At 37.6% G+C, this 22,835-nt stretch overlaps 1 protein-coding gene across 3 annotated transcripts; it reads left to right on the top strand.

Moving 5' to 3' along the window:
• The first annotated feature begins 1,397 nt into the window (after positions 1–1,397).
• PSMA6 (proteasome 20S subunit alpha 6) lies at positions 1,398–22,831 on the top strand. 3 transcript variants are annotated; one of them, XM_082384244.1, is made up of 8 exons: positions 1,423–1,569; positions 3,591–3,650; positions 15,122–15,216; positions 15,677–15,758; positions 16,488–16,643; positions 19,236–19,414; positions 20,688–20,782; positions 22,607–22,831. In XM_082384244.1, the coding sequence occupies exons 2-8, from the start codon at positions 3,620–3,622 to the stop codon at positions 22,662–22,664; spliced, it is 696 nt and encodes a 231-aa protein (XP_082240370.1). In that variant the 5' UTR covers positions 1,423–1,569; positions 3,591–3,619; the 3' UTR covers positions 22,665–22,831. The 3 variants fall into 3 exon arrangements, with proteins under 3 accessions (XP_082240369.1, XP_082240370.1, XP_082240371.1); XM_082384243.1 differs by lacking the exon at positions 3,591–3,650 and having other exon boundaries at positions 1,398–1,569; XM_082384245.1 differs by lacking the exons at positions 1,423–1,569; positions 3,591–3,650 and adding an exon at positions 1,807–1,827.
• Positions 22,832–22,835: the final 4 nt, after the last annotated feature.

Raw genomic sequence — 22,835 nt, 5'->3', positions numbered from 1 at the left:
CGCAACAAGAGAGGCCGCGATAGTGAGAGGCCCGCGTACCGCGATGAAGAGTGGCCCCCACTTGCCGCAACTAGAGAAAGCCCTCGCACAGAAACGAAGACCTAACACAGCAATAAATAAATAAATAATTAATTAATTAAAAAATATATTTATATATATACGAAGTATTGTCATAAAATTAATTTAAAAAAAAAAAAAGGTCAGGAGGAGCTGGTGCTGAGGATAGGGACCTAAACCAGAAGCAAGGGACAACTTTTATCAGTACATTTGGGAATCAGACAGAGCTGGAAAGTACCCTGGGTGCCAGAGATGATGTCTGCACTTAGTATTTTCTTAATTGAGTTTCAGTTTTGAATTTTCTTTTTCAGTAATGAAATAGAAGTTTATTTTTTAATAAACACTCTTGAGAAATTGGAACTTCCATAAGAAACTCCTTCGGAGGCTCTTACAAAATTTTTTCTTTTAAATGGAAAGTGAGTTTAAGAGAAAATACATTAAAGAGGTAAGAATCCCTACTTCAGTATTCATTACAGCTGGTACTGAAGTGCCAGAAATCTTGGTATAGCTGGCCTTCCTGGCGCACGAACTATTGGGCAGAGGGGGCGGGCGATACTAGCTTAACATCTGTTTTGCATTTTATATTCACTAAATAGGAGCGTGCCTTGAGGTAGGTCAAAATAGGCACATTTTACAGTTCCAAAAGCCACCTGCTGTTCTCCCGGAGCTACCTTGTCTGCTTGGGAATTATTCTCATTAGTTCATCTAACGCCGGCCTGCTATGAGCCTTTCCCTTCGGTTCTTGTTCATTATCAATCAAGGCTACTGATTCCTGTATTATACCTATATTTCAACCCCAGTTCCACTTTTAAGACAAAACTGTCGGGGGCTGTTGGCCAAAGGAAGATCTTGCCTGGCCAGAAGAAAATTCTGCTCTGGAGTGGCTAGCAGAACCCGCTCCCTTCTGTACCTGAAATTAACGGCTGCTGCGGGAGCAGCTGCAATCCATTTATTTCTCCCTCCAGTAGCAGGAAGCAAAGTGGTTGGGTAAAGAGGTTAGAAGAACGCCAGCAAGCCAGAGCCAGGCTGGATATACAGGTGCCAAAACTAACGAGAGACTTGTTAAATACGCGATCCCACAGACAGGCAACTCCCTACTCATGGCCCCGGAAAGCTTTTTTGTTCTTGCTATAGTCAATTCATTCTCTAGATGAAAGCTCTGTAAGCCACCTCAACGAGAACTTCACCAGCCATCTTAAAGCTGGCGCATGCGCACATCGAAAACCTTTGGTCCGCTCTCCCCACCCTCCACCAGGGGCGGGGCCTTGGAGTTCTCAGGCGCGCGGGAACTGACGCTAGAGTCGTGACTTCGGGGCGCAAGAGCAGATGAAGCCCGCCAGTGCCCCGGAAGCAGTCGTTGCAACTTCCGGAGGGGCTTGTACACCTGGTGCGGGAGCTACGGGGCCCCGGGACTGTGCTTGGAGTAGTGGTACACTATGTCCCGTGGCTCCAGCGCTGGTTTTGACCGCCACATTACCATTTTTTCCCCCGAGGGCCGGCTCTACCAAGTAGGTGAGTGAACCGGGTTTGCCTTTGGTCCACTCGAATTGCTCTGTCATGGTACGGCCTGGAGCAGGAAGCCGCGGCCGGAGTTTAGTCCCGGGCTGAAGCATGGCCGGAGCTGGGACGGGAGGAGGGCCGAGGCCAGGTCGAGTCCCGTGATGTTCCCACCGATATCTGCAGGCAGGGATGGGAGCCCGAAGGCTGAAGGCCTCGGGCTCTCCAGGGCAAGCGGCCGCACTGCCTGGACACTGTAAAGCGTTAAGGAAGGTAGGGCTGTTTGACGTGAGTGGGCCCAATGTCTGTAATCCTCTAATGGGTAATTGGTTCCTTGACCTTGCAATTAAAACGTCCCCCCTCCGTTTTCCTTTGTTTGCAGCATGGACTTCTTGGTCCTGTGGTTAATTCCGCGTAGGCATTCAGAGCCTTGTGTGTGCCAGACGCTGTGCTGGTCCTGGGGGATGCAAAGATGTCACACCCTCACCTATACTGAAGCTCACAGCTTAAAGGGAGTGACAGATACGTAAACAAACGGATAAAAAGAAAAATAAAAAGCGCCAAATTACAAATACCTACAGAGTTCAGGACATCTTTGAAAAACTGGTGGACAGGATGAGTGGCTGTCAGTTCTAGAGCTGCTCTTGAAACTAGCATCTTAACCCACGTGTGTCTGAATGCTGCTATAGTTTAAAAGCTGGTTCTGAATTGTAGGTGAGGTATGGTGAACTAGCTGTTTCCTGAACAGCTTCAACGGAAATAAACCCTAAAGTAATTACAGTTATTCAGTATAGTAATATATTTTGTTGGATCGAAAAAGTGTCAGGGTTTAGGGTATGATTATAACCCCGGACCCTTAACCCCTTTTCCTGGAGAATTCAGTATCAGGAGAACCTGATTTACAGCTGGCCGGAGATGGTTTCATTTTTGAGTGAATTTAGCACCTCAGTGCCTTGGCGAGGACAGTGATAAAATCGTCTGTGCTTGGAAATCATAAGGAGAGAGTTGGCCTATAAATGAAGTTCTCTTCACCTGTAAATTTTAGAAATAAAGATAACTTGGAATGAAAGCAGTCTACTATATGGCTACATACTGGATATAACGTAGCAAGAAACAACATCATATTGGGTAATTCAGTAACCCCTTAACTCATCCCCAATTGAAAAATATGACCTAAGGTAGAACAGAGAGTTGATAATTGTATCTTCAAGGAAGTTTCATTTTTAAAGTTTCATTCCTGAGTTTTAAAGACTTTTTCTATATTAGACTATGCTTTGAATGTTTTATTTCATGGTTTTTAATATGTGAACAGGAAAAGTCACTTAGACCTACACTTTGCTTTTGTATACTATATTTTGAAATCTAGCCATAAAGCATAGGCTTTAACGCTTCCCAGATTTGGTGAGTAGAGAGGCTGAATATAGTGTCATTTTAATAGTTTTAAAAGATTCAGAATAGAACATATAGTTCAAAACAAGTTAAATATCTAGACAGAATAATTTTAAGCTCTGTCTTGTTGTATAACACATTCCCTCTGCTACTCAGGGCACTAATTAGACATTGCTAGGAAAAGGAAAGTGAAAGAATAGTTAGTATGAGCAAGCAGTATAGTGGTGAAGAGTTCAGGCCCTGGAGCCATACCTGGATTCAAATTCCTGCTCTCCTCCATACTAGCTTACCTGGGCAAGTGATGTAACTTTAGCCTTAGTTTCTGTTTGCAAAGTTGGCCTAATAATTCCTTCCTTATATGGTTGTTTTGAGGATTAAATAAAATGATATATGTAGAGTGCTTAGCACAGTCTTAAGTCCTCAGTAAATGTTATTTTTTGTTTGATTCTTTGGCTTATTTTATTTTTGGTCTATTAAATTAGTAGCTCTATTTTCTTCTTTCATTGTCCATCCATGCTTGATTCTCTAGTGAAATATATGTACATTGTCATAATGTTGTAAATACTGTTTATTAGTTTATAAACTTTAGAATCTGCCAAAGACAAAACGTATAAGAATTATAAAGTGCAAATTGTTAACCATAACAGTGGAAAAATAATACAAGAAAAATGAAGAGATGACAAAGGAATGGAAAGATGAATGGAAAGGCATCCTCATCTTCCATAGTTGGGATTCAAAAGATAAATGTAGTCTAAAGTTGGTAAATTAAAAAAATAGAGGTATAAATTTAAAGTTACAATGCTAACTATAATCATAACAAATTGTTGGCAGTGTTTGTTCCCAAGGAGTAGAGAGAAAGATTTTTGATTGTTACCTGTACCTTGAAAATTTTCTCTCAGTGAATGTATTCAAGGGGTAGGGTGTGTGTGTGTGTGTGTGTGTGTGTGTGTGTTTAGAAAAACTGTAGCGCTATATACAGAGCACTTATCAGTGGGGAAATGAAGGCCCATAAGCCTGACTTCTTTCAGGCCTCTCTTCTGCTTGCAGGTCTTTTGCTGGATATGCCTGGCAAGGGAGGTAGGAGCAATCACTTGAATTTGCCTCCCAGATGAAAGTGAGCGCTGCCTGGTTGCTTCTAAGAAGGGAGCATGCTGATAAGGAAAGGAAAGAAATGGTCTGGTAGAGACAGACTGGAGAGGACAGTTTTCTAATCTAGAAGTGGTACTGTGTACTGAAGCCAGGATTCCTGGGGAGTCCTTGCGCCCCACCAACTAGGAGAACTTTCTACATATGTAAAATAGAGATAATAATTCCACTTACCTTATAGGTCTCTAACGATTTAATGAGTTAATAGATGTAAAGTACTGAGTGTCTGTCACGTAGTAAGTGCTCAGTAAATGTTTCTGTGAGGGATGCTGTCAGGAAGAAACAAGTGGCCGATAAAAATGGAATCAGGAGTTTCACAAATAAATGGACTGAGAAGTACTTACTGTTTGCCTCTTTTGCTGTTAAAAAAAAATTCTTGTTTTAAAGTAGTGTTTCTCAACCCAGACTTCTCATGCCCTCTTGAATCTGATTTGAAATTAAATGTGTATATGTATACATACGTGTATATATTCATAAATACATACATATTAAAACTACACAAAAATAATGGGATCAAACACTGCTATGTTTTCAACCTCATATCCCCCCCCCCGACACACACACAAACGCCAAGATTTCCAATGACCCCACCTGCTTGAACGTCACCATTTTAAGGAGTGTAATATTTGGAGGCACTGTGAAATGAGACACACTTCCTGCTTAAGTTATAAGGTTAGGGAAAGACAGAATGGCAGTTTTAAAAAATCTTAACAAAGAGTTTTTAGTCGTACAGCATTCAAACTGAATGTAGACATATCCTGCAGAATACCTGCCTTGCCCCAGTAGAACATCTCTTATTTTTTTGATAACCAAACTTCGAAGAATGTATGGACCATACATTATTTTTCCAGCCCATGTTTATATGGGAAAAAATCATGTTTTCCAAAATTCAGTACAGGTTTTTGTTTTTAAACGTCTATTTATTTTTTCCCAGTCTTGTAAGTTAGAAGTCTGGTAGGCTTAGGGTCACACAGGCTGAAAATTAAGGTGTCATTAGGGCTGCATTCTCTCTTTTATTTTTTTTAGTTTTAGATTTGTGTTTTATTGGGGTAACATTGGCTTATAACATTATGTAAGTTTCATGTGTACAACATATCTGTTTCTATTTCTGTATACCCTACATCATGCTGACCACCAAAAATTTAGTTTCCATCTCAGTACAGCATTTTAGACAAAATTATGGGTGGGATAAATCTTGAGTTACATTCCTATAGTTGGCAGACTTTCAGAATCACCTGTAGATGCTTCAAAATGAGCGTCCGTAAATGGGACGTGCATCGCTGCCGTCGCTAGCGTCACACTGAGCAGCTCATACCGTGAGCCATTGCTGGGCACTGTGTGCTTGTCCTGAACATTGTGTCACAGTACCTTTTATATTATCTAGCCCCTGTTTTTTCCTAGTGTTATACGAATGAGTCCTGGAAAAGTTGGGAGTGTTGAGGAAAATTGTAGAGGAGGAAGCAGAGTGTGTAAGAGACTACTGTGGAAAAGAGGTCTCTATATACAAACAACTGTTTATTAACCATTTTATTTGTAATCAAGGAAGCAGTTTTCATTCTAACCTGTTTGTTGTTAGGTTGAACCTTGTGAAACTGCTGGTGTTCGACTGGTTTTTACCTATAAAAATAGCTCTTTTGTGTGGTTCAATCTAATACATATATAATAGGTAATTTACTATGTATTTAAGTTACTAATTAAGAAATTTAATATGTAACTTAAATCCATTATAATCTTTCCCATTTAAAATAATAAATCCATTATAATTTTTCCCATTTAAAAAATGAGAAATGGGCTATCATTTTCCTGCATAATCTTGGACATTCAATAACAGCTTACTGAGATCAACATAACAGTGTTTGCTAGTTTTGTAAGTTTCTGAAATTTTATCCAAAAAACCAAATCTTTAGTGATGGAGATAAAGTGTTTAATTACTATTTCTGACATGTGAATTCTGACTTTTAAAAACTAAACATGCCTTTTAAATGCTGCCTATAAACTATTTTCTCTTAATTGGGCTTCATGTTCACCTCTGCTATAAACTGTGACATTACTTTTTACTCTACCAGTGTTCCTTTAGAAGATAGTTTTTGGTTATTGTCTCTAGATTCTTTACTTGGCAGTTTCCATTTTTGTGGAAATTACTGTAACATATATATTTTATGGTGGTATTGTTATTTAAATTAAAATTTTTTTAATTAAAAAATTTTTTTAATTGAGGTATAGTTGGTGAACAATATTATATAAGTTTCAGGTGTACAGCATAGTAATTCACAATTTTTAAAGGTTATACCCCATTTATAGTTATTATAAAATATTGGCTATATTCCCTGTGCTGTACAATATGTGTCTTTGTAGCTTATTCATTTTATGCTGGTGGTAGTGTTATAATGGGGATTCATTTACACAAAATTTTATTGAAAATTACAGTGCAGTGCACCATGGTAACTACTAAAATATCTGTGCAAAAAAGGGTACTTTAGGAAGTGACACTCACAGGAAGAGCCAGGAAAGTTTCCTCAGAGAAGATAAATTGATCTACATGGAGATTAGATAAGGAAATTCAGGGAGACCAGTGTATTGGTCAGTCAGTGTGGTTGGAGCAGACAGTGATGACTGGAAGAGTAGATTGTAGCAAAATTTTGAAAAGATTTGGATGCCATGCTAGAGTTTGGACTTTGTCTCATAGGTTTTGGACATAGCCGGCAGAAATCTTTAAGAACAACAAAATTATTAAGTAAAATAGAAGAGTTGAGTATAGAATTAGAGTAGAAAGGGACAGATGACAGGAAGACCACTTTGGTCATATAAGCCCTAATGAGTGAACTAAGGTATTGAGAGAGAAAGGCTGGAGAAGGGGAGATTCTTGAGTTTTATTTTCAAAGATTTTATTATGGAAAATTTCAAACCAAAGTAGGTAGAATAATACAATGACCCACATGTATCCATAATCCATCTTCAGCGGTTGTCAGAATTTTATCAATCTTGTTTTCCCATATACTTTTCCCCTCTCTGCTGGAGTATTTTAAAGCAAATCGTAGATACGAGTGGACATTTCTCTGATGAGAGAGAAGTGAAGAGTCAAGAATGGTACCCAGCTTGAAAACTTGAGTGGTTAGTAATTTGAGATAAGGACTATAAAAAAAGAAGGAGGTTTATAGAGAAGAGGAGTTTAATTTCAGACATGCCTGTGGGAGAAATAGGCATTTGCAAATGTGGGTTCAGAGCTAAAGATGACATAGTTAGTGGTGATTATATAGGATAAAATCATCCAATGATAGGGAGAAATGATAGAATTCTGGGGGATACCAGTATTTAAGGAGTCAGCTGAAGAGATGGAAGCAGTGAAGGAGACTGGAAAGTAGGAGATTAAGAGCAGGAATGATATATATATATATATTTATTGGCCGCGCCACGCGGCATGTGGCATCCTAGTTCCCCACCAGGGATGGAACCTGCGCCCCCTGCGGTGGAAGCGTGGAGTCTCAACCACTGGCCGCCAGGGAAGTCCAGGAATGATATTCTTTTTTTTTTTTTTTTTTTTAATTATTTTTTATTTATTTATTTTTTGGGCTGTGTTGGGTCTTTGTTGCAGTGCGCAGGCTACTCAGTGCGGTAGCTTCTCTTGTTGCGGAGCACAGGCTCTCGGCCATGTGGGCTTCAGTAGTTGCAGCATGCAGGCTCAGTAGTTGTGGTTCACGGGCTCCAGAACGTAGGCTCAGTAGTTGTGGCGCACGGGCTTAGTTGCTCTGCGGCACGTGGGATCTTCCCGGACCAGGGCTCGAACCTGTGTCCCCTGCATTGGCAGGTGGATTAACCACTGCACCACCAGGGAAGTCCCAGGAATGATATTCTTAACTAGAACTTTAAATTAAATTAAAAATTCAGTTCCTTCATTGCACTAGCCACATTTCAAGTGCTCAGTAGCCACATGTGGCTAAAGGCTATTATATTGGACGGTGCAAATATAGAACACTGCCATAGTCACAGAAAGTTCTGTTGGACAGCACTACTCTATATAGAGGGGGAGAGAGGACTAGGACTCCTTTAATGAATTCTGGCTAATTCATAGGCACATTGTCTATTGAGAGACATTTTCTATGTGTAAAAAATATTTTTTTTATATTTTGTGGGACAAAATTTTATTATCTGGTGAGGGCTGTAGCTCTTTCTTTTGTGGCCTTTTATCTTTTGCATTATTTAAGCAGACCAGATAAGTAATGCACATGAGTGAAACCGGCTGGTGTGATAGGAGGAGGAATGATGGGTACTGTGAAAAACTGCAGAACACATGCCAGCCCTAGATGATTTTTCCTCTGCAGGACAGTTGCTATGTGGGAATGAAGGTCAAAAGATACCAGAATTTTTTTTTCTAAGAAAAACGAAACCCTGATTTTATTTTATCAGACTTTTAGTTAATTAAAATCTTTCTAGAAAACTATGAATTCTAAACCAGTTTGAGTAAGCTGGATTGGGTCCATGGCCAATCTTTGACTTAGTGTCTACCGGTTGCAAGTGTAATTTTAAAGTTCCTTGGTTCCTACTTTCTTTGACTATCCATTTTGGTGGTGGAGGGGGAAATACACATTTGAAAATGCTAAAATTACTGGTGAGATAGGAAATACTATGGGAATTCAGAGAAAGGGTTGAAGAGTCCCTTCTAGGACAATCAGAGAAAGTGTCCATGGGAAGTGGAAGAGGCTTGAGGGGAAGGGCAGGCTTTGGCTAGGTGGAAATAAGAGTGATAGGGCAGTCCAGAGAGGACTTGAAGCAGCAAAGACATGGGTGTGGGAAGGGTCAAGGTCTCTAAGCAAAAAGTACAGTGTAAGAGGAGAGATGGTAAAAATTGCAAACTAATAGCCCTGTATAACCATAGATGGAATACTTTTTAGGCCAGAATTGTGTTCTGAACAATCAGGTAATAACAGACAGCAAGCAGTTGAAAATGTGGAACTGAAATTAGGTGAGATCAAGGATGGTGACCCAGATATATATCTGTATAGAATTGATTGTCCCTAATGTTTCTTTATCTCTATAGTATGTATAGTGATAACCCATCTTTTATTCCTGATAACTGGTCATTTGTATTCTCTTATTTTCTTAGTCTGGCTAGAGGTTTGTATGAGTTTCCTGTGGCTGCTGTAACAAATCACCACAAACTTGGAGGCTTAACACAACAGAATTTATTCTCTCACAGTTCTGGAGGCCTGAAGTCTGAAATCTGTATCACCGGACCAACATCTAGCTGTCGAGCAGGGCCATGCTGTCTCTGGAGGCTCTAGGGAAGAATGCATTCCTTGTCTCGTCCACTTCAAGAGGCTGCCAGCATTTCTTGGCTTGCGGCTGCATCACTCTAATCTTCAAGACCAGCATTTTCAAATCTGTCTGCTCCCTCTTCATAGCACCTTCTCTGTGTGTATAAAGTTTCCCTTTGTCTCTTAATAGGAATGCATTTAGGGCCCACCAGGATAATCTCCCCATCTCAAGATTAACTTAATCACATGTGCAAAGATCTCTCTCTCTCTCTCTTTTTTTTTTTTTTTTTTGGGCTATATATGGTAGTATTTGCAGGTTCCAGGGATTAGGACCTGGATATCATTTGGGGACCGTTTTTCAACATACCAAAAGGTGTATAATTTTGTTTTTTTTTTTTTTGGTTTTTTGTTTGGCTGCGCCTTGCAGTATGTGAGATCTTAGTTCCCTGACCAGGGATTGAACCCATGCCCCCCGCATTGGGAGCGCAGAGTCTTAACCACTGGACTGCCAGGGAAGTCCCATTGGTTTATTGTTTTTTGTTCAAAAAATCAATTTTTGACTTTGCTCGTGTTCTCTTTTTTGTCTTTTTCATTGCTTTCTGATCTTTATTATTTCTTTTCTTCTAATCTGGGTTTACTTTGCCCTTTTCTAGCTTCTTAAAGTGGAAACTTAGGTTTGCAGTGTAGGACTGAGGGCCCCAACTACCTTCTGTCTGTTTACCAGAGGCCACCAGTGGTTCTTGCCGCATAGCTACTTATCAAGCCAGCAAGAAGAATCTTAAGAGTGAGGCTGCTAGCAAGGTGGAGTCTTATATAATGTAATCAGTAGAGTGCTATCCCATCACCTTTGCCATATTTAGTTTGTTAGAAGGAAGTTAAGAAATCTTGCCCACACTCAGGGGAGGGGATTACACAAAGATGTGAACACCAGGAGGCATGTATTGTGGAGGGGAGGCCACCTTAGGATCTGTCCACCATAGCAGTAAAATTCCTTCTGAACACTTTTAGCTGCATCCTACAAGTTTGATACATTTTTATTACCATTCAGTTCAAAATATTTAAAAATTTCCCTGGTGATTACTTCTTTGACGCATGGATTATTTAGAAGTGTGGTTTTAAATTTTCACATTTAAAATTTTCCCTAAGTGTAGGGATTTCAGCACTTTAAAAATTGAGACTTGTTTTACGGCCTAACATATGGTCTGTCTTGGTAAATGTACCATGTACTGTTAATACCATGTGCCTGTATATTTTTCAGTTATTGCCAATAGTATTCTACAGATACCACCTAGGTCAGGGTGGTTGATGGTGTAGTTCATATCATGTATGTCTACTTATTTGGTGTTTGTCTATTTCTAGCGGTTGCTGAGTGGCAGTGTTAAAATCTTTAACTGGGTGTGATTGTCCATTTCTTTTTTTAACTTGGTCAGTCTTCCTTTCATGTATTTTGAAGTAGTCTTAAAAGGTGTGTATACATTTATGAGTGTTATGTTTTCTTATGAATTGTTTCTTCTGTCATTTTGAAATGTTTCTCTTTATTTCTGATAATACTCTTTGTCTTGAAGTCTACTTTATCTGATATTAATATAGTCCCTCCAACTTTCTGATGCTTACTTTTATATGGTATACGTTTTTTCATCCATTTGTTAAAGTGTGTCTCCAGTAGGCAGCATATATTTGAGTCTTCCTTTTCTATCCATTCTGACGGTTTCTGCTTTTTTTTTTAATCTTAATTAAAATTTTTTTAATTTGAATTTTATGTATTTTTTATACAGCAGGTTCTTATTAGTTATCTATTTTATACATAATAGTATATGTATGTCAATCCCAATCTCCCAATTCATCCCACCACCACCACTCCCCCCTCTGCTTTTCCCGCTTGGTGTCCATGCATTTGTTCTCTACATCTGTCAGTTTCTTTTAATTGGAGTATTTCATCCATTAGCATTTTTAAAAAATTTATTTACTTATTTATTTATTTTTGGCTGCGTTGGGTCTTCGTTGCTGCGCGTGGGCTTTCTCTAGTTGGGGTGAGTGGGGGCTATTAGTCATTGCGGTGTGCAGGCTTCTCATTGTGGTGGCTTTTCTTGTTGCGGAGCATGGACTCTAGGCGCACGGGCTTCAGTAGTTGTGGCACGTGGGCTCAGTAGTTGTGGCACATGGGCATAGTTGCTCCACAACATGTGGGATCTTCCCAGACCAGGGCTTGAACCTGTGTCCCTTGCATTGGCAGGCAGATTCTTAACCACTGCGCCACCAGGGAAGTCCCCTCATCCATTAGCATTTAGTGCAGTTGTTGACATGGTTAGATTTAAACTTACTATTTTATTTATTTCTGTTTGTCTTTGTTTTGTTTGTTTGTTTATTTGTTCCCCAGTACCTCCTCCCTTGCCACCTTTTCAATTTTTTGAGCAGTTTTTAGAATTTCATTTTAATCTGTTAGCCTTTTGGCTACTTCTTAGCATCCTTTAGTGTTGTTCTAAGGATTATAATATACATGCTTAACTTCTTCCAGTCTTAGAGTTAATATTTCTCATTTCACATAAAATGTGCAAGCCTTGAAACATTGAAAGTCCATTTACTCCCTTTCTTTTTTATAAGTAATACATGTACATATAAACTCCACAAACGTTGTAACTTTTGTTAGGTATTTTATATATATATATATAAAATCTATCTATCTATCTATGTATTTATTTATTTATGGCTGTGTTGGTTCTTCATTGCTGCGTGAGGGCTTTTCTCTAGTTGGGGCATGTAGGGGCTACTCTTCATTGCAGTGCGTGGGCTTCTCATTGAGGTGGTTTCTCTTGTTGCAGAGCATGGGCTCTAGGCACATGGGCTTCAGTAGTTGTGGCATGCGGGCTCAGTAGTTGCGGCTTGTGGGCTCTAGAGCGCAGGCTCAGTAGTTGTGGCGCATGGGCTTAGTTGCTCCGCAGCATGTGGGATCTTCCCGGACCAGGGCTCGAACCTTGTCTCCTGCATTGGCAGGTGGATTCTTAACCACTGCGCCACCAGGGAAGCCCTTGTTAGGTATTTTTAAAGAATTAAAGAGAATAAAATAGTCTTTTATATTTATCCAGCTATTTACCATATTTTGATGTTCCTCATTTCTAAAGATTGGAGTTTTCTTTTGGTATCATTTACTTCAGCCCAAAGAACTTCTTTTAGCATTTTTGTTGCAAGTCTGAAAGTATCTTTATTTTACTTTCATTCTTGAAGGATGTTTTTGTTGGATATAGAATTCTGAATTGATGATTTTTCTTTCCACACATTAAGGATGTTCCACTGTCTTCAGGTGCAATCATGGAATTCAAATCATTGTTCTCTTGTGTATAATCTGTTCTTTTTCTCTGTTTTCAAAATTTTCTCTGCTTTTGGTTTTCAGGAATTTGACTATAATGAGCACAGGTGTGGTTTTCTTTGTATTTATCCTGCTTGGAGTTTGCTGGTTCTTCAGTATGAAATTTTATGTCTTTTGCCAAATTTGGGGCATTTTAGCCATTATTTCTAAAGATTTTTTTTGGTCTTGTGCTTTCCTCTCCATATGGGACTCCAGTTACACACATTATACCTTTTGATGTTGACCCACAGACTTGTTTTGTTAAATCTGTTTTCTCTTGTTTAAAATTGGATAGGGAATTCCCTGGTGGTCCAGTGGTTAGGACTCTGTGCTTCTACTGCAGGGGGCTTGGGTTCGATCCCTGGTCTGGGAACTAAGATCCTGCATGCCGTGCAGCAAGGCCAAAAAAAAAAAAAAGGGGATAGTTTGATTCATTTTCAGATATCTCCTTTCTGCAGTTAAGTTCACTTGGTGAATTTATAAATTTCAGATATTGTATTTTTCAGTTCTGTAATTTCTATTTGGTTCTTTTGTACTTTACTGAGATTTCTTATTTCATCTTTAATATTTTTCATTATGTCATTGAACATAGTTTTAATAACTTTGCCTGCTAATACAACATCTGGGTCATCTCAGGGTTGGTCTCTTGTAAGTAGATCATGTTTAACTATGTTTGGTTTGGTTTGTTTTCTTTTTTGCTATGTTGAGTAATTCTGGTTTATATCCTGGGCATTTGTGAATGTTAGGTTGTGAAGACTGGATTCTGTTATATTCCTCCAAAGAGCGTTAATTTGTTCTAGCAGGTGGTTAATTTGGGTGGCAGCTTAAATCTCAATTCTTTTATCCTAGCTAGGCTGCTTGGAGTCTGTCTTTTGCGTGTGTGGTTATGGAATCAGCTAGGGATTTGGGCAACATAGGAGTTGGGGCTCTCCCTCTCTGGCTCTCTCCTTTCTCTCCCTCATTTTCCAGCAGCTGTGGTTACTCCCCCAAGCTGTTCTCTAGCTCTTCAGGCCAAAAGGACAGAGTTTACTGTGGGTATTTACCCTTGACTGGGGCCTGCATGCAAGCTTAAGTCATGAAAATGGGGAGCTCACCCCAGTCCATTGCCATCTTCAAGCATTGCCTCCCTCTCTGGAATATGCCTCTTTTGGCCTCTTTCTGGTGTCTTTGGGTAGTTTTGTCTAGAGTTTATAGTTTACCTATGGAGGGTTGATCTGGTAGAGGCTTTATTGACCATATGAGAAACAGAACTGAGAAGCATTATGAAACATTATATTTTAGAAGTTGTTTGTGGTGTAATGGGATCGTAAAAACAAGCTGTTGTAATTAGCTAGTTAAATGTAAGTTAGATCTGAGGATTTTCTTTGAGGTGATTTTTCTAGAGTCTTTTTACTCTTTTGTTCTCTTCAATATATGGCCATTTATAAATATTTGACAAAGGATTTTTATCACAGCTCCTATTAAAGGAAATTCTTTGGTGTCATAGGTAGTATCTTCCTCAGATGATCTTCATCACCAGTGGCTTTTTGAACCAAATAAGACCAGGCCTCAGACCTGGTGCACAGAGTAAAAGCATCTATTATGCATCAAATGTAGATAACAGTTGGAGTAGTGAGTAATTTTTTTCTTTTACATTATCCTTTATATTTTCTACAGTGAGCATATATTAATTTTTGTTGCTCTTTTCCTAATTACAAAATATATGTTTATATTGTTTAAATATTACAGAAATATACAATCTAGAAAGGGTTAGTCTCATCTGTAATTCTACTCTCCACAGGCAGTCATTATCAGCTAAACCACATGGTGCCAAAGTAGTTTGTTTTTATAAGTCACTTTGATTCGGCTGTTTTAACATGGGAATGATTTGACAGCAGCTAGAGAAGTGCACAAGCTGAAGTTTGTTATAGATAAACTAAAGAATCTTATAGTGTAGGTAACATGAAAATTGCAAAAAACATGATCCAGAAAATTTCAACTTGGTAGAGGGGGGATAAAAAGGCAAAGTAATCTAACAGCAGTTAAAACTGCATACGGTCAATTAGTTATTGACCAAAAGTTAACAGAAATAGTAAATCTTGAGAAAATTAGATCATCAAAATTTGACCCAGGGAAACCAGACTTGGTAGAAATAATGGCTACAAAACAAACTTTTTAAATGATAAAACATAATTGATAAAGATTTGCTATAATAAAAATTAATTAAATGTTTATTGGAAATTTGGTATTTGTACCTGATGAAAATGATCAAAATGGAAAGAAGTGGAGTTGGTTTAATTACGATTTATTATTATCATTATTATTTTGACTTTGCATGTATTGGATGGCATTCCGTGTTAGTTCATAAAGCTCTTTATTTTTAATAACTATGTATTATTCCATTGTATGAATCTATGATCATTTATTTCACCTCTTTAAAAAAACTTCTGTTTTCCAGAATATGCTTTTAAGGCTATTAACCAGGGTGGCCTTACATCAGTAGCTGTCAGAGGGAAAGACTGTGCAGTAATTGTCACACAGAAGAAAGTACCTGTAAGTAGTACTGCCAAGATAGCCAGTTGTTGCAGAATGCAAGAATGTTTCATGAGTTTGTACAAGGGTATATTATTATATATGTTAACATTATTTTTGCTTTGACCCTGCTTTCCTGTCTGTCATCCAAGAAGAATTTATTGACAATTTAACTGAGTAGACAGAATTGACATGTTGAACTTTGTGGTATGATTATAAGCACAATGGGATTTCTAGGTCTTTTGTCTTCAGGGACCTCAAAACACACTTTGGTGAGCTATAATTCTTGCCCACAGGAAACATATCATCTGAAAAAGGAAAACAGAGTCGTGCCACTGCCCCCATTTTTTATTGGTTTTAACTGTAAAATGAGCAGAAGACATTTATTATATAGTTCATTGTTATCATTCCATAATATTTTTTTGTCACTACACAGAGACCTGTGATTTTTTAAATTATCTTGATTTATTTTTTTCTTTAGGACAAATTATTGGATTCCAGCACAGTGACTCACTTATTCAAGATAACCGAAAACATCGGCTGCGTGATGACAGGAATGACAGGTGATTGACTTAATGCCTACTTAGATTTGTTATTTTCTTCAGATTATTTTTGAGTTTTGTATTAATTTTAAAAGTCTTCCTTTAGTGTCGGATATTCAGGTGATATGAGTAGATTTGCAGTCTTCCAAGGCTAGTATCGATATCTTCAGAGTATTGCGAGCTTTTTTGAAACCATAAGTATAATAGAATTAGATCTCTATGCTACAGTCAGGGAGACTGAGCTGAGGCCCCTCTCATAGATGATTTATTTCAGATATGGTTAGTAATTTAAGGGGACATAAGTCAGTATATCTCAAACCTGGTGATAGTGACACTGGTTAGAAGTAGGTGAGAATTATAAAAATAACATTGGGTTTTTATTTTCTGAAATCAAGGGAAAATTCAAGCCCACAAAAAAAAGATTGAGAGAAACATTATTTTCTTTCCTTAAAACCTGTTCTTTGGGGAGTTATTAGATACTTTTAGAAACTATTTTGACAGCTGATGAAGGGCTCAGCATAAAAGAACAGTGCTGGATATAGAACTTCATTTTTTAAACGTTTTTCCTTTTTTGTCACATACTTATTGCTGAGTCATGCATTATACGTTGGTGGGAGAAAAAGCCATAGTGGACCACTTCTGTTTTCCTTAAGTTATAATGGAGATATATGTATATATTGGGGAAATTATCTGAATTGAGGTTCATTCTTTCCTTCTAAAGAAGTAAACCTTTGTTTTTTATGCTCTAAGCTGACAGCAGATCCCAGGTACAGAGGGCACGCTATGAAGCAGCTAATTGGAAATACAAGTATGGTTACGAGATTCCTGTGGACATGCTGTGTAAAAGAATTGCTGATATTTCTCAGGTCTACACACAGAATGCTGAAATGAGGCCTCTTGGTTGTTGTGAGTATGCAAAGAAGTCTCCCAAATAATTGATGAATTATGATTTCTTTTTAGCTAACATGCGTAAAGAAAGTTATTTCAGTAACACTTGGGTTTGGAACATGTGGTTTGGAAGTTATAAAAGGTGAAGAAATCTTTATAATAAATCAGTGATGGAAGGATAGGTTTCACAACAGTATTTTAGGCACTACCTTTAAACTTTAGATGCTATTAGGCTTTTGTAATGGAGATTCTACTGCAATTCCAGATTACTAGTTCGATGGAAATGCCTAAATTTGGCATCTTAACAATGTAGTTTCTTTGGACCACCCTAAAGAATCAGGCTCACACATATATGCCTGTGATTCATATACTTAGAATAAATTTCTTTAAAAAACAAGTAAAATTTTATTGGGAGAGGAATAAGCTTTACTGCTCTGAGATTTAATGTAATAAATTAGCCTGAAAAATTCAACATGTTTGTTTCTGACATTGTGTCATTCATTTATGAGAATTAAAGCAGTCAGTGTAACGATTTTTCTTTAGCATCTGACCCTATTTTTGACCTGTCACTTAAAAATTCTCCCTTGATTTCTTCAATGATATTCTTCTCCTCCTGTTTCCTCAGCTCATCCTCTTCTACTGGTCCCTTAAATGTTGTTGCTCATCGGGTTTCTCTCCTTGGTCCTTCTCTCCTCTTTGTTCTTCTGGGTGATCTCATCCACTTTGATGGCTTCGTTTACTACCTATATGCCAGTCACTCCCTCATTAGCTTTAGTCCAGTCTCTTCCTTCATGTCCCACAGATACTTCAAACTTGAAATCATTGCTATTTTCCTACTCTCATCCTCAACTTCTGTTCTACCCCCATCTCACCTTCCCTGGTCATCTCTTTAGTCATCAAGCTTTACCTTAGAATATCTGCCCCTTCCATCTCCTCTGTCACTTTTTCATTGTCTCTTGCCTCTGCCACCTAATTTACTGCCTTTCTTCCTCCTTACTCTTTCCTAGTCTGTTCCATATTCCTACATGAGTTACCATTCTAAAATCAAATTTTGTTGTTTTGTTGTTAATATGATGTGCAAGGCCCCTTACAGTTTACTCCCAAGTTGCCTCTTGGACCTGAAGCTCTGCTTTCTCTTTCGCCTGAAGCTCCTGTAATACATGGATCTTTTGTCATTCCCTGGGTGTGCCCTGACCTTTCGTGTGCCTTTGTGCATGTTCCTTTTGCCTTGATTTCCTTATCATCTGTTAAACCTGCTCATTTTGCAAGACCCTGAAGTAAAGAAGTGTTTCTTTTTTCCCCCCAAAGAAGTAAGTGGATCTCTCTTTTGTGGTGCCCTTGTACTTTGTATCACAGCTCAAGTATAAAATGTAAAGAAAATTACAGGGTAACATAACATTAGAATAAAATGGATAGCTGATCACTGTCATAGTGTTTGTCAATAAAATAAGGTTCAAAATTCCTCATTACTAGACTCTATAAAACATCTATAAATGTGAATAAAGTCATTGAATAATACCAAATCTTGTAAGAAGACACTATATAAAAAAGGTTCAAATGGGGTTAAGCTATTCTTTAAATACTTTGTTACCTGCTCTGCTGAGTAGAAAGAAGTTTGGTGGTGGTTGTTTATTTTAATTGTATGTCATTACAATAACATAATTATACAAGAAAAAGTATTTCTTGGCCAAATAAACCGAAGAACTACTGAGCTAAAGTAGGTCAACCTACAGCAGAAGATTTTAGAACATTTAATATGCTTTTGTATATTATTTTTTCTAAAAGAAGTATGTGAAAAGTATATTTTCCAAATTTATTTGACCAGTTAACGTCTTGAGGCATTAGGGTTCAAAGGAACATGCTTTGGGTAATAGCAAGGATTAGAGAATTGTAAATTACATTTGTGATCATTAAAACCTTTTAAAAATCCGTGATAAAACCTTTTGGAAAATAGAAATTTGTTAACCTAATTTATCTGTGGTGATAACCTATGTTTTGTTATTAGTTTTCTTAAAACAAAACACATCCTTTAAAAAATACTTTTAGGGCTTTCCTGGTGGCACAGTGGTTAAGAATCTGCCTGCCAATGCAGGGGACACGGGTTCGAGCCCTGGTCTGGGAAGATCCCACGTGCTGCAGAGCAGCTGGGCCCGTGAGCCACAATTACTGAGCCTGCGCGTCTGGAGCCTGTGCTCCGCGACAAGAGAGGCCGCGATAGTGAGAGGCCCACGCACCGTGATGAAGAGTGGCCCCTGCTTGCCACAACTAGAGAAAGCCCTAGCACAGAAACGAAGACCCAACACAGCCATAAATAAATAAATAAACAAATACTTAAAAAAAAAGAAATACTTTTAAAAGAACGGTGAAATTGGCTAACCTGATTTTCTTTGCTTTCATGAGTTGTCTTTTCTGTAACATCATTTAATTTCCACATTTATTGAGCATTTACTGTCACACATTAAAAAACCTGTTCTCAGGGGAAAAAAAAAAAAATCCTAAAATAGACGGCAGAGTAATGATTAACAACAGCTATGTGGCAATACCAAGAGAGAAGAAATCTTGTTGTATAAAGGCATAAGATATTTAATGAGGGTCTTTCTTTCTGTTTAGGTATGATTTTAATCGGTATAGATGAAGAACAAGGCCCTCAGGTGTACAAGTGTGATCCTGCAGGTTACTACTGTGGGTTTAAAGCCACTGCAGCAGGAGTTAAACAAACCGAGTCAACCAGCTTCCTTGAAAAAAAAGTGAAGAAGAAATTTGATTGGACATTTGAACAGACAGTGGAAGTAAGTTAGCTGAAAGGAACTGACCTTTTTTTTATGCTATATAGAATAATGAGGATCATTGCAGAATTGACAATCTCTATAGGCTATTCCTGGGTTATGTCATGATATCCAAGTTTGTCAGGTTAATAGTAAAATTGATGTCACATGGGAACAGTGAGGACTGTTTTTATTCATCTAATTCCCTATCTCATTTCATAATGTATTTGAAACTGCTTTCAACAAAACACATATAAAATGGGAAACTATAACTAAGAATAGGAGTCAAGACCAGGTCCAAAGACCTGCACGGTTGTGATTCAGATTAGGCTTACGCCAACTGGAAGCAGAAGTGAAAAAGTTGAGTCAGTAATGCTGCTCTTATGGTCCTAAAGGAAAAGCAGCCACACACCAAATTTTCAAGGAAGCAGACATCTTCACAGTAAAAGAATATGCTCACAGGATGACTTGGCAGAGAAATTATATCTGGGACACAGAAGTAGAGCTGTTTTATTCAGGGTTCTTGAGGGGATTGTTCATTATGATTGGGAAGTTTTAAATTGACAGGACAAGACAAAATTCTTACACAAATATTTAGTAACCTTAGACTAAAGAAGTTTCTTATTTACTGCCAAGAAGTTAAAAACAAAATTTTAGTGGATTGTGGAAAAGAGGGTCTGGGATACAGCAATTCTAAAGACTAACAACATGATTCTGATAAACGAGAAAGGAAAAATTACCATCTAATACCTTTGTGTTTGGTTGGCAGTATTATCATACACTAACAGGAAATAAGCTAGTTCTCATCTGGGAGGCACTGTTCAAATGTTTCTTAAAGGTTTTTTTTTTAAATTGCAATTCATAGTTACATAAGTAATTAATCACATCAGGTACAAAGCCACTTAAAACATTCTTAAATTGTTATTACTGTAAATTCCTTGAAAGAAGACTATCATTCATCTTTATCCTCTCCCCATCTCACTCCAAGTGCTAATAAGCATATTGCCTGGCATGTAGTAATCACCAGGCAAACAGACTGTTTTGTGTAAATCACCCTATTTTTGTTGTTGGAGCCCTTTAGTTTATAGTTCGACTTGGTATAAACAAGTTTCTTGTCATTGGCAGGCAACATGTTAGAATTAAGCAATCTGTGTGGCTGTAGAACTACATCACCTCAAACATGGAGCAAAAATGAATAGCTTGTGGTTAACTCATGACTTGAGTAAGTTTGGAATGAGAAAAATCTTGGAATCTCTGAAAACTACTATATTACTTTAATGTTGATACTTTTTTTCAGACTGCAATTACATGCCTGTCTACTGTTCTATCAATTGATTTCAAACCTTCAGAAATAGAAGTTGGAGTAGTTACAGTTGAAAATCCTAAATTCAGGTGAGTTATATTGTCGGCCAGGTACTTAAAGAAGTTTGCCAAGTGATAAATTCTAGTCTAGAAAGGTGGAGGTGTGTTGGTTCATTTGTCCTGTAACTTGAGGAAAACACTTTTTTGAACTAGAGTTAGGTTTTTTTTTTTCCAGCACCTGAGAGATCTGTTTTGAAACTTACTGGGTGTCTCCTTAAGACAGACATAAACTGCTTTTCTTCTCATTTCATTTATTTTATATCTAATACCAGAGATGATGTAAAATAACCTCCTTTATCTGAGAAGTAAACTAAGCATAAGTGTTTGTGTGTTTTTTTTAGCTTAAGGCCAATAGAAATTCAGCTCCCAAACTAGTAGTTTTCAGATGGAGCTTTGATTATTTAGTGGTTATTTAAGTGGAGCTTTGAAGAGCAGTATGAAATACTGATGTACCTCAGACCCTATTTGGATATCTTTGAAACCCCTGAATTTTGCATACAGCTAATTGAATTGCAGATGCTGGATCCTTGTCTGTTCTTACTCACTAAGTGACTAACTCCCACATATCAACTTCACAGCTTCCATGAGTCAAATCTATACTGGGTGCTTAACATACATCAGTTCACTTAATCCTCCCAGCAACCCTGTGTGGTGATTGACTTTTACCATGAACCTGAATACTCCTGTGAATAGTAAAAAATGCTTCAGTTAAATCCACAGATTCAGGGAACCTGCTGGAACGCATGTTGACTACTATGTGTATTTACTCTTAGGTCACAGTTATAAAGACACATGGTCATTGTTAGGGATGGGAAAAAAAGGTAGTAAACTAAGCTTAACCAGACCTTGAAGAGTTTTGTTAGTACATTTTTCTTCTCTAATTTGTTCTTTTTGTTGCTTGCAGGCAAGTGATGTAAACATGAAAGATTTAAGAAAAATTTATAGAATTTTTTTAAAAAACAGAAATGAATTCCCTTCTGTCCCCCATAGGAAAAGGTTGCCTTTTTAAAAAAAATTTTCTTAAAGCAGTAAAATTCCAGCAGGAACAATCTCTCTAAAGGATCTACAAATAGTTCTTGTTTTCTATTCTGAGACCCTCCTATAACCTTTAAAATCTTTATATCCATCTACTAGTTAAATAAGTAAGAAACCAAATATCGTATGTCTTCAGAAAAACTCTTGTATCATTTATAAATACTGTGATAGTAAGTATACTTAAATAATAACTAGAATATATGACATAAGCATACACAACTGTATAAACTACTTACATTGCCCCAGTTTGCACTAAAAAATGTCACTTCGACAAATTTCACTTTTAAAAAGTTCACCAGTAATGGGTCACATTAAAGATTGCCAAGCAATTTTTATTTCTTTGGGGCAAACATCATTTAGAAAATAACATGTTCAACATGGAGTGCCTTCTTGTCTCTAGGCTGATACAAACTTGAGTTATAGTAGGTATAAAAGCATTTTGACATAGGAGCTAAGATAGAATACATTATGTATAGTTTAGTTTTATATTTAATTTAAATAGTTGCTATCATAATTGCAACCAAAAGGGTTTTTCTTTCAAAAGACCTAATTCTAGATCTGATGTCAAAGAGGTAAACATTAGTGTGTATAGATGAAGTTGATATGATGTCTGGGAATTCCTTCAAAATAATCTGAAGGGATGAGTGGTGGGTGTATTGATTTTTAAAAGATTAGCTATAAATTGATAATTGTTGAAATTGGGTGATAGGTACACAGGAGTTCATTACTATCCTACTTTTGTGTGTTTTTTGAATTTTGCATAATAAAAAGTTTTCAAAAAGTAAATAGTTGTGGGGGTTTTTTCCCTTTGCCTTCCAGGATTCTTACAGAAGCAGAGATTGATGTTCACCTTGTTGCTCTAGCAGAGAGAGACTAAACATTGTAGTTAGTTTACCAAGTCCATGACGCCACTTGCCTGTGTGTTTCGTAACAACAGACCAGCGTTATGTGGGCCCCTGAATTGAAAAAGGAACCTCTCCCACTCCTCCTGCCACTGAAGTGGTTAGGACTCTGTATAAATAAAAACAATGCTTTTGGAAATAATTGC

The sequence above is a fragment of the Balaenoptera borealis genome (genome assembly GCF_965194805.1).
Source record: "Balaenoptera borealis genome assembly, chromosome: 3".
Classification (NCBI taxonomy): Eukaryota; Metazoa; Chordata; class Mammalia; order Artiodactyla; family Balaenopteridae; genus Balaenoptera; species Balaenoptera borealis.
This window is presented reverse-complemented; position numbering and strand designations above follow the sequence as displayed.